At 37.1% G+C, this 16,666-nt stretch overlaps 1 protein-coding gene across 1 annotated transcript in view; it reads left to right on the top strand.

Moving 5' to 3' along the window:
• The window catches only part of LOC122808851 (neuronal acetylcholine receptor subunit alpha-7-like), a 706,379-nt gene that overhangs the window by 600,814 nt on the left and 88,899 nt on the right, over positions 1–16,666 (top strand). The window contains exon 9 of the mRNA XM_044079948.1: positions 286–395. Coding sequence (XP_043935883.1) covers positions 286–395 — 110 coding nt within the window. The remainder of the gene's footprint in view (positions 1–285; positions 396–16,666) is intronic.

Here is a 16,666-nt window from a genome sequence, read left to right as displayed (position 1 = left end):
CTATTCCCAGATATATACTTCCAAGAAAATAACATAAATCATTCTACAGAGATACTTAGCTGCATGATGCTAATTTAAAGAATTTCTTATTAGCCATGAACAGTAATAGACGTTCTGGCTAACTGCAGAAACACACTATTGTATATTAAGTGCAATAACACATAGTCGGGGCACTGTTGCAGGGTGTATGATATGAAACTTAAAATGAGAAGGAGAGACATGAATGTAAAAGGAATAATGCTCCAACATAGCTTTGTGATGTGTGTTTTATCTTCTGCCTTCTAGGTCAGTATTTTGCCAGCACCATGGTAATTGTTGGCCTTTCAGTGGTGGTAACAGTCTTTGTCCTCCAGTACCACCATCATGACCCAGCTGGTGGTAAAATGCCAAAATGGGTGAGTAGGCTCCGATAATGTCTGGGAATTTGATTCCACTGTAGATTATATAATGTCCTCTGATTTAATAATTCGTGTGACTTTTCACTATATGTGTTTCCTTTGAAGAAAGTGATGACAAGTGTGACCAATGTTAGGCTAGGATGGTAATACAGAATATGACCTTCTGTGAAAGCACAGTTTGCAAGTAGTTTATAATACATTAAATGTTTTCATGCATGATCAGTGAGGAGGTTAAATGGAACACAACCAATCCATCACATTGTTATTCCTCTGTCTTCATCACTGCTCGTTAGAATCATTTACTTAATTTGCAGCTTTCAAATTACTTATTGGATGAGCTGTATTTTAAGTGCAGGATATCTGAGGATAGGTAGAATGTTTTTCAGATAGTTAGGTGAAGGTATGACATGTAAAGCATGGCACATGATATGGACTTTCTTTGCTAAAGAAATGTTATATACAGGAATCCATTGCAGGACATAAGAAGGACTGGAGGTAGTAGAACTTTTATGCAATCATAGGCAGACCTGTCCAAATTACAGTTTGGTAATGTAGTGTAATATGTGAGGAGGAAAATGCACAATTTTTTTTTTTTTTAAGGAAAGGGAATAGCAATATCAGTAAATGTTCAAATATAAATGACCAGGAGTCTTGCAGAAGGGCTTTATTCATGAAGAAAATATAAAAAGTAAATAAACATGCAAGCACTTTCACACTGTACTGTACAATCTCAAGTAGGTAAATGCGCCACTATGACACTAGGAATTTAAAGTCTCATCTCTGTATCATGTGACATGCAGTAGTTCAGTCTTTTAAAGGGATAGATTTCAGAACTGGCTTTAAACAGCAATGATGATTCCAGCCTGCTAACATAATTCCATTTAAATGCCACAATCTTGTTATAGTTACATAGCTCTGTAAAGTTTAAAATGTCACCATTTACAACATATGTAGCTAAAACATGCCATGTGCAAAATTTAAAGCCATGTGCTTCATCTTTCTCTTCAACATGCTTATCTAAGACATTTTTAAATTCTTCTTAATGTTATAAACATGCTCAACTATGTGTTCCCTCAAATGTCTATTACTTTTTACAACATAAAAAGGATATAAGTTAACATACAGCTAAGTAAACCACATTCTGTGTTGTCTGTCTATATAATGACTGAGTGTGTTAACTTTCTTACTTATAGGATCTGCCTATTACAATCAACACTAAACACATATATGTGCTGTGCAGAACTTCAACATTGATGCGTACCTAGTTTTTCAGATACTACAGGTTTTGTTCTCCCATTTTCAACATAACACAACTGTCCTTTGAAGTTGTTCTTATTTTGAATGTAAAGTTAGGTACATTTCCAGGTATCCCTTTTTGTATCACTGTTTTTGGTAAGAAAGCCCCAATTTCTTTTAATGAAATTATCACTGATATCTCTCATACTGTTGGAAGAGCAGAAGGGTATTGTTAATTGTTCTTCTTGAAATGTCCACAGAAAAATAAGATGAAGCAATCAGTGATATTTTATTGACTTTGTGGTGGCAGGTGGGGTGTCGACACCTGGGGAATTTCCTTTTTTTCACAAATAAATGAAATAATATCTTTAATTGTTAGCTCAAGTTTTACTAAACGAGACAAACATTGTTTATTTATTTGATTGTTTATTTATTTGTATTTGTAAATCGAAGTAACTTTTTTCAGCCCAGGAGTACTATCTGGTTAGGTGACGTGTTCTGAGTCACACAGTAGGCAGATGCAGGTTGAGGGAAACATTAAACTCTGGACCATAAGAAGAAGCTTGTTAACATCTCATAGCTTTAGTCCTCTGCACTAATTGGCAGATTACATCAGTGAATTAATTGCATTATGTTCTCTGTTATAGTGACATCCTGGTAAATACAGTACAGAGTTTATAAAAAGAGAATTTGAAGGGTTAAATGAGGAACTTATGTTATCATTATCAAAGAAGGAGAAAGAAAGGCAGGATGTTTTGATACCAGGTGATTCCCTATTAAAACAGAATATTAGAATATTTTCTGATTTTGATTTGTTTAGAATCACAGTTGTCTCCCTCCTGGGGTTGAAATTACTTGACATCATAAAATAATTGAAAGAAAGATAGGATATAGATATTTCATACTGCATGTTGGTACTAAATGAATGAACAGTCCTTGATATTTTGGTAACAGTAGAGAGTTGTAACATTTCAGTATCTTTTCATGAAATAGTACCTTCCTTGAGAAGGTGGGATTATTGTTACGTCAAGGTTCACTCATTTAACACATGACTTACACAGATGGGCCAAGTTTACAATTTCCCAGTTCCAAAATTTCGGGAAGATTTTATTTATGATGAAAGAATGTGTAATTATAATAAAATTCACCTAATTCATTATGGCTCTATTTTTCTTTTGTGTAGATTAATGGAGCATATCTCATCTTTTTTAGGGCTTTCAGATCATGATGCTGTTTTTGTAGTACCCAAAGTATAAGCAATAAATATAGTTTCATAGCCATCACAGAGATATATACTTCAGTTGAGATTTCTCTTCTTAATTATAATTGTCCTAAGTGTACTGAAGACAGTTTTGGGGGACGGGTGCATTTTAGTTCTGGTTCATAGTTCAAAACCCTCTTTTGTAGTTTTCATAGATAATAATAATATGGAAACTGTTATTGTGGATATATTTTTTTCAAATTCTGATACTTTTCAGATTTGTGGTAGGCTGTCATAAATGTGGTATGGATAACAGTGCCCACAAAGCATTTCTCCATACTATTGATAAATATCTCAAGCAAAAGAAAGGTTTTCTTATTGGGGATATTAATTATCCTTATAACAATTGGCACGAATGTAGTACATGCAATTCATATGGAATACAATTTCTGGACATGCTGAATTTCCATCATTTAACACATGTAGTGCTAGGAAGAACCACAGGCAATAATATCTAGGATTTAGTGGCCTCTAATATTCTTTATTGCTATTGATTACTAGTGTGGAAATAGGTCCACCTTTAGGCAAGTCTGATTATAATTCCATTATGTTCTCTTTATGGAACCATTTATCTCTCTCTATCATACTAACAAAAGATCTGATTTTGAATTTTAAAAATATTAAAAATAATTTTCTTCAGGTCAATTGGAATATATCAGCTACAGATAATGATACAGATTATGGATATGGCATATTTTAACTTTAAAGGATGTGGTAAAACCTCCTCTTAAATTTAGTCAGCAGGCTACCAATTAAAAATCCTCTAAATGGTAGAGTAGAAACTAATATATCCAAAGAAAAAAACGCTGCTTTTATCTGTATAAAAAGGATATGTTCTTCTCATAATAACATAAAAATAAATAAGTCAACTAAGAACGTACATAACCTTCTTAAAATAGGAAAGGCTAGGTATGAAATTAAATCACTTTCTTCCAGTAATAAAAAGGCCTATTATAAAAGTCTTTCAGCATTTCCCAGTTAGGGGTCACCACAGCGGATTTCCGGTCCATTTATGTTTGACAGTGGATTTTACGGTGTTGATTTGCCAGTCTGGTGCCCAACCTTCAGAGAAGGCACACACTCATTCACGTACCTACCTGCATGTCTTTTTTTAACATTCCGTCACTTACGGGGAGAACATGCAGACTCCACACAGTAGGCACTCCAGCTGAGAATCAAACTGGAGAGCCTCTTGCTGTGAGGCGACAATGCTAACTGCTGCACCACCGTGGTGTCAAAAAAATTATAATCATATCAATTAATTTAGAAGATGGAAAACCCTGATATAATTAATAGCATTTAAGAAATAAGTTGTTACAGATGCAGATATATGTATATTGATATTTTTATTAATCATTTCTGTATTATTGAGTATAAGGTGGATACTAGAGAAGACTTGACAAAAAAATCTGAATATGTGTCATATTTGTCCAGAGATAACACAGCCAATGATTTACAATTTCAGACTACAAATAATACTTCAAATGGTCCTTATAATACCAGCTATCCTCATTAAAAAATGGAAAGTACATTAATATCTATTCTGTCTACTGTTTTTGCCATATTACTGTAGAATAATGTAGTGTCACCTTTGTCTAAAACATGGCTCATTACACCAATATTAAAGAAAGGTAATGCTTCTGATATAAATAATTATAAAAAAGTTAGCCTTAACTCTATAATCAGTGAAAGCTTTGACAGGTGCATCATTGATCTTGTGCAATATGAGAATAGTCACCCAGATATTGGGGATGTAATCAGTGAAAGCTCTGACAGCTACATCATCGATATTGTGCAATATGAGAATAGTCACCCAGATATTGGGGATGTAATCAGTGAAAGCTTTGGCAGGTGCATCATCGATATTGTGCAATATGAGAATAGTCACCCAGATATTGGGGATGTAATCAGTGACAGTTTTGAGAGGCTCATCATCGATATTGTGCAATATGAGAATAGTTGCTCAGATATTGGGGATGTAATCATTGAAAGCTTTGCCAAGTGCATCATTGATGTTAAACAATATGAAAATAGTCACCCAGATATTGGGGATGTAATCAGTGAAAGCTTTGAGAGGCGCATCATCGATATTGTGCAATATGAGAATAGTCGCCCAGATATTGGGGATGTAATCAGTGAAAACTTTGGCAGGTGCATCATCAATGTTGTGCAATATGAAAATAGTCACCCAGATATTTTGGATGTAATCAGTGAAAGCTTTGATAGGAGCATCATTGATCTTATGCAATATGAGGATAGTCACCCAGATATTGTGGATGTAATCAGTGAAAGCTTTGACAGCTACATCATCGATGTTGTGCAATATGAGAATAGTCACCCAGATATTGGGGATGTAATCAATGAAAGCTTTGAGAGGCTCATCATCGATGTTGTGTAATATGAAAATAGTCACCCAGATATTGGGGATGTAATCAGTGAAAGCTTTGAGAGGCGCATCATCGATATTGTGCAATATGAGAATAGTTTCCCAGATATTAGGGATGTAATCAGTAAAAGCTTTGGCAGGTGCATCATCGATGTTGTGCAATATGAAAATAGTCACCCAGATATTGGGGATGTAATCAGTGAAAGCTTTGCCAAGTGCATCATCGATGTTGTGCAATATGAAAATAGTCACCCAGATATTGGGGATGTAATCAGTGAAAGCTTTGATAGGAGCATCACTGATCTTGTGCAATATGAGGATAGTCACCCAGATATTGGGGATGTAATCAGTGAAAGCTTTGAGAGGCACATCATCGATATTGTGCAATATGAAAATAGTCACCCAGATATTGGGGATGTAATCAGTGAAAGCTTTGAGAGGCACATCATCGATATTGTGCAATATGAAAATAGTCACACAGATATTGGGGATGTAATCAGTGAAAGCTTTGAGAGGCGCATCATCGATATTGTGCAATATGAGAATAGTCACCCAGATATTGGGGATGTAATCAGTGAAAGCTTTGAGAGGCGCATCATTGATATTGTACAATATGAGAATAGTCACCCAGATATTGGGGATGTAATCAGTGAAAGCTTTGAGAGGCGCATCATCGATATTGTGCAATATGAGAATAGTCGCCCAGATATTGGGGATGTAATCAATGAAAACTTTGGCAGGTGCATCATCAATGTTGTGCAATATGAAAATAGTCACCCAGATATTGCGGATGTAATCAGTGAAAACTTTGCCGAGTGCATCATCGATGTTGTGCAATATGAAAATAGTCACCCAGATATTGGGGATGTAATCAGTGAAAGCTTTGATAGGAGCATCATTGATCTTGTGCAATATGAGGATAGTCACCCAGATATTGTGGATGTTTATCAACACTGGTAAGACCTATACTGACCAGAGGGGATTGATTTTTATGCTTAAGTTACCTTTAATATTGATGCTGGTTTTACTTGTGCTGTCATTTATTTAGATTTAGCGAAAGTATTCAACTCTTTATTACATACATCTGTATGTAAAGTACAATGTGATTTGGATTATAATCCTTTCAGTATCAAATGAATACCTAATTGGCTTTCATATAGATCTCAATGTGTAATTTGTAATGTTGAAAGTGCTTACCTCCACTGCAATGAAAATCCAAAAAGGTGTTCCTCAGGGCTCGGTGCCCTCTACTATACTCTTCAATAATGTGATTTCTGCAATATAAGTGAATGAGTCTTTTTGGTTAAGCAAATATGATGATGATTGTAAATTTGGTTTTGCTATATCTAATAACAATCATTTTGGGGTCTATAGTACATGTGGTGCAGCGGTAAGCATTGTTGCCTCACAGCAAGAGGTTCTCCCGTTCGATTCTTGCCTGGAGTGCGGGGAGTGCCTTCTGTGTGGAGTCTGCATGTCCTCCCCACAGTTGGGTGGGCGTTCAAAAGACATGCGTAAGTGGGCATGCCTTCGTTGAAAGTTGAACGTCGAGCTGGCACCTCGGCGTTCTTGAAAATCTACTGCCAGTCATTAGCAGACCGGAGTTCCGCTTTGGCGACCCCTAACCGGGAAAAGCCAAAGGACAACAACAGTACATGATTGAAGTTTCACTACTTCGAATCAGTAAAAATATAACTTTACTGATCAAAGTAGTAAAACATTGAATGAGTAATAAAACATTTTAGAAAAGAAAAAAAATTACACAAAAGGGTGTAAGCGGGGGGGGGGCAAGCCACCTGCACCCCCACACCCCCACTACTTAAATATACCAACTAAGAGATCATGCTACAGTATAGGAAATGGACAACGTCTGTTTCCGCACTGTATCGCACTGAAGTGTGATCTCGGAGTTGGTATATTTAAGTAGTGGGGGGTGTGGGGGATGCAGGGGGGGCTTGCCCCCCTGCTTGCACCCTTTTGTTTTATTTATTTTGTTTTAAAAACTGTTTTATTACTGATTCGATGTTTTAGTACTTCGATCTGTAAAGTTCGATGTTTACTGATTCAAAATAGTAAAACTTTGATCATGTAATATAGACCGATAATTTTGTGGAATTTAATCATTACTTAAGTAAGATTAATAAATGGGCATCAGATGTATACCTTACCTTTTCTAAAGCAAATGCAAGGTGATGTATTTTGATAAATCAAAGGTAAGACAGAATATAGTCTTGCAAGACTTGTATTTGGACAAGGTTTCCTAGTAAAAATTATTTAGGTAATCTGATTTTTAATGACATTACTTTCAATAAAAGATTAGACTGAGTTATTAATAAATCATTAGCTCAAGTGGGTATGCTTGTAAAGATATCTTGAGGTAGAAATATAGACATTATGGTCAATTTATATAAGACTTTTGTAGGACCTTAAATAAAATTTAATAATTCTCATTGTATTTATTTAAAGAAGGATTTACAAGAATATTTGTGATTTAACAGTAATTATTCTGATAGACTTAGAATGCTGAATTTATACTATAAGGCTTTTATGAAAATTGAACTCAGAACTCTTTTGAATTTGGAGTTGCAGGATATGCCTATGTATTCAAGGTACAAGGGTTTAAATTTTAGAGTTGGTATTACCAGACTAAAATTAAGACAAAATTTCATTACCCAGTTGTTACCTGTTTCATGGAATTGTTTACCAGTTTCTGTGGGATCCTCCCTTTATGTTGATCTGTGTAAGAGAAATACAGACTTGTGGGTTCGATCAGAGGCTTTTAACTCACTTTTATGGAGCATGTTCTCCTGGAAGGCCTTAGAGCCATAACACAGTTCTTGAACTTATGAACATAAGAAGTGCATAACCAGATGCACAGCAGTACAGCAGAAGCATAAACATAATACAGAACATTAAGATACTATACATATCTATATTTCGCCATCTGCTCAATTGTCTAGTATACCAAACATCTCAAACATGTGCTGTGCTCAAAGTACCTATTTTTTAAATTGTCAGTGTGTGTGTGTGTGTGTGTGTGTGTGTGTGTGTGTGTGTGTGTGTGTGTGTGTGTATGCATACATGGCTGTGATCCAATACAAAGCTGGCACACTTTCATAGTGATCTATACAACTGATGAAATTTGAAAGCCCGCACGATCATCCTAAGCCCTGATTGCCAAATTTCAAACATCAGTATATCTGAATGCCACACATCTGTGTGAAAGGTCAGGCATACCCTCTTCTAGAATCTGTTGAATGGATGCATATTATGACCTGTAATGGTACTATGGATCCAATAGCAAGACAACATATTTTCTGATTGATAGCTCTTTGAATGGCACATTGCATATTGTGGGCATATCTTGGGGTACTCCAGCAAATCACATACCACTCCCTTGTGACTGAAGTTCTGTGTCAGGATGGGCTCCATTCTAGCAAAGAAAGATAAACTTCATTGTCTATCTCACATGCTGTATTTGCGAATGAAGTATATGTTATTGACCTGGTTTTGTGTTGTAGAGGGATGGTGCCTTGACTATGACTTAACTGACTAGAATTTAACTACCCACTCAGATGTTGGGAGGATCTGGCAGAAGGGATGGCTTTTCCAGGTTACTTGGTCCTGAAGGGATATGGGAACAGTACTGTAATTGTGCAGCAGGTTGTTGTTAGTGTTGTGTAGTTAGCACTAAAGGGATAGAGCTGACATTATGTGTAACAATGTGCATGAGAATAACAGCTCCATCCATTTAGGGCATACTGAAAACCTAAGTAATGCAGGACAGCATATGTAATGCTGTTAGTTGCCTCACCCCCCCCTTCCCAACCTGCCACTTCTGCAGTCCTAGCCCCAGGGGATAGTACCAGTGACACTAAAAGGAAACATGGTGCAGCCAATCAGCAGATGATAAGCTGAAAGGCATGCAAAAAGATGGAGGAGTGAATAAGTTATTCCCTGATCTATGTGGGCTTCAGTTGTCCAGTCTCTCAACCCATACTTAAACTCTGATCAATCACTGCTTTATGCTTCTGTCCGTTGTTTATATTGTGCTATCTTCTCCCAGTTCTTCTGACTCTGCACACAGACATTACCTTGACTCCCTCCCTTCTTTCCTATAGTATAGCTGTCTGTCTGAGTTGAATGCTTGACCTTAGCTTGTTAGTGTACAATAACTGCACAGTACATTTCATTAGTATAGCATATTAAGGAATTGCATCATGAGACAGAGGAGCACATCTGAGTAGTGAGTATGTAAGGAAAGTTGAAAGGCATTTTTGCTCCTATGTTTGTCTGCTGTAGGCATGATCCGAATTATATCAGCTATACAAATGGCTGTGACAATGTAAGCAGTGATAGTGTCTCAGTGGAGAAGCTTAGCTTCATTGCTCCAAGTCTCTTTGACTTGCACTGAAACACCGCATAGGAGGATTCAGCTTTCCATACTTTGTGATGTGCTACGGAATAAGATGTCTTTGGTTTTCTCCACTTATTAAACAGGTGCATATAAAACCATTAATGAATGAGCTCGTATAGTGCCAGAATATTGTATTTAATTGCTATTCTATTATATTGCTTAAAGTAAAGCTATAATGCAATTATAAAATTATTCTTTCTGATTATACTGAGCTAATTTAAATCAAATCTTGAAGATATGCTGTCACATTTTACCACTTTAGGCTTTGAAGTAACTTTAGTGATTATAAAGGATTTACATCCCAGCTGGTATCCCATCTTCCCACCCCACCATGTCGATGGCTTAGTTTAACTCTTCTCACAGCAGGATACAGGTGTTGTAATACCAGTCATCATTTCATCCATTTGAGAGCCATTCTCATACTGCTACTTCACTTCTCAGCATATTAGGGCATGAATCTCTTGACATCATCCTTCTCTTCAAGATGATTTTGATGGGGTCAGGTGGACGTACTGACAAGTTACGCATTTCTGACCTAGACAGGGAAAGATGGACTTCTACCAAGTCACATTTCTGATCTAATGTAACCAAAAACTTATATTGTTTAAAAAATGATATTGCTTTCTATTATAAAGAGCTCTACCTTGCATGGCACTAGCTCTTGGGTAAGGCTAGTTAGCTTCACTTCTTTACAGAATTTAGCCTTTTACATCCCCAGGACATAGTCTCCCATGTACCTAACTAATTCCTGCTGTAGGGTAACACTAAAGGGAGCATGCAGGATAATCAGTGTGGCATCAGGAAACATAAATACATATTTTTACAAATAAATTGACCATTGCACAGATCCCACCTCCTCTTAGAAAGTTGCCAAGACTTGATCCCTCTCACTTCCTGCTAAGCATCTCCCTAAATGTTTCTTTCCATGTAGACTAAAATTATGAAGGTTTACATCCTTTTGGCTTTATCAGACTGCAGATTAATGTAGATAAACCCCTCTTGCTGGTGACTGCCAGTGACAGCATCAGCTAGACATAATTATAACTCAAATGTAAGAGACCACTTCCAATGTTTCTATAGTATCAGATGTTGTATCTGGAGGTATTTGTAAATTTTTTTTTTTTGAAATATGAAACTTGCTAATGAGCTCCTGAAAGGAGTACAGGCCCCATGGTGCAAAAAAGCTAGAATGTTCTTCTTGAGTTTCCCTAACTCCATGTTCTCTGTATCACATTGAGCTCCACATATTCATAGGTTAAAGTCTCCTTAGACAGTATGAACATTTTTATTTTATTTATGTATTTATTTATTTTATTTAACATTTGTTTTCTAGGAAAGTTCGAATGGGACAGAGCCCATTTTCAGTGGAGGTCCAGGAAGAAACTCTCCAGACACATGGCTTTGAAATGTGGGAGGAAACTGGAGAACCTGGAGGAAACCCACGCGAACACAGGGAGACATAAAAGGCACCCCAGCTAAGAACTGAACTGGAGAACCTCTTGCTGTGAGGTGACAACACTAATCCCTGTACCACTGCACCACCCACATTGAAAATAACTTCACCATTCATGGTGATACTTCAGTGTCATAGTACTCTCCTAAGCTTTACAGGTATAAACACTTCTTCTGTGCTCTTCCTGTGTGTGGAAGTCTTGCAGTAGCCATCATCTAGGTCCCAGGCTCAAATTCAATTTCCCTCATTGCATGATTTCTTCCTCATCTTGCCAGTGTAACCATACTGTTATACAAGTTGCTTGTATGTAGGTCCCTCTGACCTAACCCAGCTCTATTAGTTAACCACAGTAGTAATCGACTTTAACAAGAGGCTTCTTTAGCCACCACTTGAACCTTAATAGCTGGGTCTACCACTGGATTCAAATCTAATTAAGAGATGACAAACTTATCACACTTCTAATGTATATGCACTTCAGTATTAGAGTAATCATGACTGCTGTTTCATGGGCAAGGGCAGTTGCTTCCACCTTCAGTAGCAGAATTTGACTTAATCAAGAAATTCCCTAAAGGTGACTGTTTTAACTTCTTTCAAAGTAAGAGCTGTGAATACTGTCTAAAATAATACTTTTGCCATCGATTTGAATAGGATTATACTTTCTGTATATTATAATGAATATAATTAAACGACAGAATAACAGTTTTATCCATAGTCCCAATACATCCATCTATTTTCTCAAAAGCATCTAGTAATTTCTAAAGAATAAGGAGGTCTGTGTAATGGGTTGTTAATGGGTTGTTAAAATAAATCAATATATTGTTTGCAAATAAGCTCACATTATGTGATTACCCTCACTTGTATTCCATCAACCAGCAGAAGTTCTCTCAGAATTTGGAAAATGGCTCATCTACTATACTGAACAAGAGATGTTAAAGGGAACATCTCTGCCTTACCCCATGTCCTATAGAAAAGATCCTGAGCTATCCTAACTTAGTTTAAAAACTGCTGATGCCCCCTTATATAAATGATTTAAAATTCCCATCCAAATTGTGTGGGAAACAGTTTTTCTAATACTCAAAAAAGTACTCTAAATACAATTTATCAAAAGCCTTCAATGTATTCAGTCTCAAAAATGGCATCTGTTGAATCTGTCTTGGCATACTCCAATAATATCAGTGTCCTCTTTACTGCATCCATACTTTGCTGTCCCATTATGTTGCCACAACTTATATTCGATGGACTATTTCTTGCAAATGAGTTGCTTATACACTCATGTAAATCTGACAGTCTGTGTTAAGGAAAAGGATATGTTATGATCCTAGCTGTTCCTTGGGTTTCCCTGGTTTTAACACAAGAGGGATTGCTGCCAAATTTGATAGAGATGGAGCAAGTCTCTTCTCGATTTTCTCACAAACCACAAGGAAATTATGGCACATTACATTGCTATTGTTCTTAGAGACAGAGCTCATGAGTCCATCTGTCCTAATGGCCTTGCATTGCATTGTCTATTTATTTTCTGTCTTACCTTTTCCTCTGCTATACTCTTTTATACTCTTACAGGCAAAGTAGGTGTAGACCTATGTCATTCAATATCTGCCAGTGCCTTTCGATACCATGGACAAAAGCTTGAAACCCCTTTACTATCCTCATCTTGTTGTTCTCTAAATAGGAGTCACTCATCTTAACAGATTTGACAGTATTGTTAGCTTAGTGAATTCCTAGGCACAGAGCTAAACATTGCATGGCTTTGAAATATAAAGTTTTATAGCGCCACTAAAAATTTTTTGCAGTTTCACTTAATGCAAAAATCTTTCATCAACCTTTTCATCTCTTGCCTGTAGAGCTTTGGGAGTGTAAGTCTGCCTTGAACATCAACAAACTCTGCTTCCTATATTCTTATGTCCCTATCCACTACCACATTCAACCTTTGGTAGAAATGCTCTTTTAACACATCCCACAAAACAATTGCTATTGGCAAACCCCCTAAATTGAAATCCCGTATTCCTTCCTAAAGTTCTTGAATTAGTTTCTCTGGTTAAATTATTTTAATGCTACACTATTAAGATACAGATTATAGGTAGGAGCTGGTTCCAGAGGGGCAACTGGACAAGGTGAATGTTCAGAGAGACTAGCTGGGTAAATGTCCACTACTCTACCTGCCCTTGCAATGTGTCTGACCAATAGATTCTAGCTGTCCTTGAGTAACTTTTTGTCACTTGCAAATAGTGCATAAAAAGAGGACTCATTTTCCTTTTAATGCTACACCTCCATCTACTGATACCTATATAAAGACGTTGGTTAATATCCCCAGTAAAGATGACAATCTTTTTTTTTCTGCTGAGTTATTCCATGGGTATTTTTATGTAGTGAAAATCACCTAATAGAGCACAATGCAAAAATTTCAGTAGCTACAGTTTTACTTCTTTTGGTAGTAAAAATAGATAATGCATTCCACTCACATCCAATTCAGCTCATCAGTTAAAAGAATAAAGAGCTATAGGCTGAATCAATTTGATAACAGTTCTTCCTACATTCACATATACATCAGCATGACCCCACATCCCATTACTGTTTAATCATTGTGTGGTCTTAAAGCTTGACATAGGGAGGAGTGTAATGTGATGTCTTCTCTAAATGTCAAAGTTCTCAGAAAGAAAGAAGACATCCATGTACAAGTTGTTTACTTAAATAGATCAGCAATTGTCACTAGAAGATGGTAAATAGGCACTTATGAAATTTTTGGTCATGGTGCAGCATCATTCAATATTTACTATGAATCTATCTGAAATAAGTATGCCTTTGAGGAAATTAAAGGACAAGATCTGGCATGGCATGCTAGTGATGAGAAAGAAAAAAGTCTTGAACTACTGAAATTTTTAGTTACCAGAGCACATTGTTTTTTGTATAGTTTTGCTTTTTTTCTATGTTTTGTTTGCCTTTATGCCTACCAACCATCAAGCCTCCATCAACATATATTGAACACATTTGTTCTTTTGTATTGGGCATCTTCAGTTAAAGGGCAATAGGAGATCAGATGGGCAATAATCCAGGCAAACATTGAAGAGGTTTGTTTCCTCATGGGCAACCCAGCAATTGAGATTGTTTCCACAAAGTACTATCCCCACCTTCCAGTGTGCATGCATGCATTTGTGTATCGTGCATGTATCGTGTGTATATCATGTATTTTTGTGTATGTGTATGTGTGTGTATGTGAGTGTGTCTTTGTTTGTGTATCTTTTCATGTGTGCTTCCACCCACATGCTATGAGGGCTACTACCATCACCAGCTTAGGATCACCACAAAGCCCATGTTTCTGGCCATTTTGATGCCATGCAAGCATGGTGACAATTGGCTGAACAGAACCATCACTTCCTTCCCAAGATGGATAACCTGATGTTGGACTCTCATTTCTTTCTTCTCTCACATGACTCTTCCAGTCCAAAGGTGCTATTTAAAGTTGGGTCATCTGGGTCATAATTAAAGCCTTAACCCTTTGTACCACCATGCCAGGTCATTCTTGGAAGGATTTTGCTGTAACTAAGCCAGTTACTTTACATGCAGGTGCCAGTCTGAATGATTCTGATGCAGGGATTTTGCAAGAATAAAACACAGTAAAGAATGGGCCATAAGCACTTATTGACTGCCAAATGAGTATGGTTAATAAGCTTTTACTGACTGCCAGCAAATATCTGCACATATTGAAAAACATCTGCAATTTTATGCTGTGCAAAGTTTCACCAGTATTTTTCTAGAAAAAAGTTTCAAGTTGGAAGTGACTTCCAGCCAATACAGAGTATATTTAAGAAATTATTGTTTTTAAGTTATCCCCTCATTTTCAAAGAATGCAATTAAGTCTGTAGAAATATGACCTGTAATTAAGTAATAATCTTGAAAATTTGTAACAGTCTTTTGCTTGAATGCAATCTACTGACAGGTTGAAGTGTGAATGGCCAATCAGAAGGCAGAAATGCAGGAGTGCAGAATGCCTAAACATTAGGTTATATCAAATGTTTCAGCATTAGAGATTTGTGTGTATGTACTAGTGTCATGGGTTAGGGTTAGGGTAAGGGTTAAGTAAGGGAATAAATGTGTTATGCCTGGGACTGGTATCTTTGAAGTGCATGTGTGTGTGTTTCTTGTTTACTGGCACTTTTAGCGAAAGCATCTTAGCAAAATATTTAGGGCTGGGGTTAAGGATAGGGGTAAAGTTATTATGTATGAGTTAGGTGGTGTGTAGGGTGAAGACATGGAGTAAACAATTAGAATGGGTTATTATAGTTTCATAGGTAGGTACTAGGCTATTGGCCCTAGGGTCTATACAAGCCTAGCCAAAAAGGTACCCTGGCTTTCGCCACCCAAGAAAATTATTTCTCTGTGCCCCTGTCAAGCAGAACCACAGAAGTGATCCCCAGGGTGAATTTCATATTACCCATCCAATCATCAAGATTTTTCTTTAAGAGTGCTAATGAGGAACTCTGTTTGACATAGATAGGTAGTCTGTTCCAGAGTATGGGAAGTCTCTGGGACAGGAATCTATTCCTCCAGCATGTTCTGTTTATTGTGGTGACAAGGTTTAGGTCCCTAGAGCATGTAGCTTGGAGGGATTGTGATTTCTTTACATGAAGCATGTCCAACAGCTCTGGGTTTGACATAGCTTTGTATGTTAGGCAGAGATCGCCTCTGAGTAGGTGATATGCGATGGAGTAAAGCTGGAGTTTTTTGAGTTGGTCTGCGTAGGGCATCTGTTTGAGGCCAGTAATCCTCTTTGTGAGGTATTTCTGTGGCCTTTCCAGTTTTTGTAGATGTCTTGTAAGGTACATGCCAAAAGGGGCATTGTGTTCTATAATGGGTCTAATGAGTGATGAGTAGAGGGGAACAATGACCTCTTTTTTTTCTGGATGAGAAACCTTTTGTGATGAGGTGTGCCACTTAGAAGGATATCCTGACCACTGTGACGATGTGATTATCAAAGGACAGCCTACTGTCCACATGTGTCCCAAGGTCTCTTTTCATACTTTTGGTGTTAAGTAGACTACCGCCTATGTGGTAGTTCATGGGTACAGATTTTTTACCAAAGGGGATGACAATGCACTTTTTGGCTTTGAGCTTGAGACTATGGCTTTGACACCAGGCCCTTTTAAAGGATGTTCATATCATTAGGAGTTTCGATTATGACTCCTAGTTTGCAGTCATCTGTGAATTTAGTTAGCCAAAGACCTTCTGTGTTAGCCTGTACTTCAGAGAAGAGGATACAGGACTGAACCCTGTGGTACTCCACTTGTCAATGGTCTGAAGTCTGATTTGGAGTGTGCTACTTTCACAGTGTGGGTTTTGTCAGTAAGCCAGTTGGTAACCCATCTTGTGACATAGGGATTTATACCTAGTTTAGTGAGTTTATCTATAATTCCAGAGTGGGGAATGTTGTCAAACGCCTTGGCGAGATCTAGATAGGCTGTGTGAACCACCTTACCCTCATCTATGGCTTTGGTGACTGCTTCAAAGAAGTCTATCAGGT

Source organism: Protopterus annectens, chromosome 8.part0 (assembly GCF_019279795.1).
Source record: "Protopterus annectens isolate FY-2018-M chromosome 8.part0, PAN1.0, whole genome shotgun sequence".
In the NCBI taxonomy this organism is placed as follows: domain Eukaryota; kingdom Metazoa; phylum Chordata; order Ceratodontiformes; family Protopteridae; genus Protopterus; species Protopterus annectens.
Note: the sequence above shows the minus strand (reverse complement) of the source record. Positions and strands in the feature narration are given on the sequence as shown.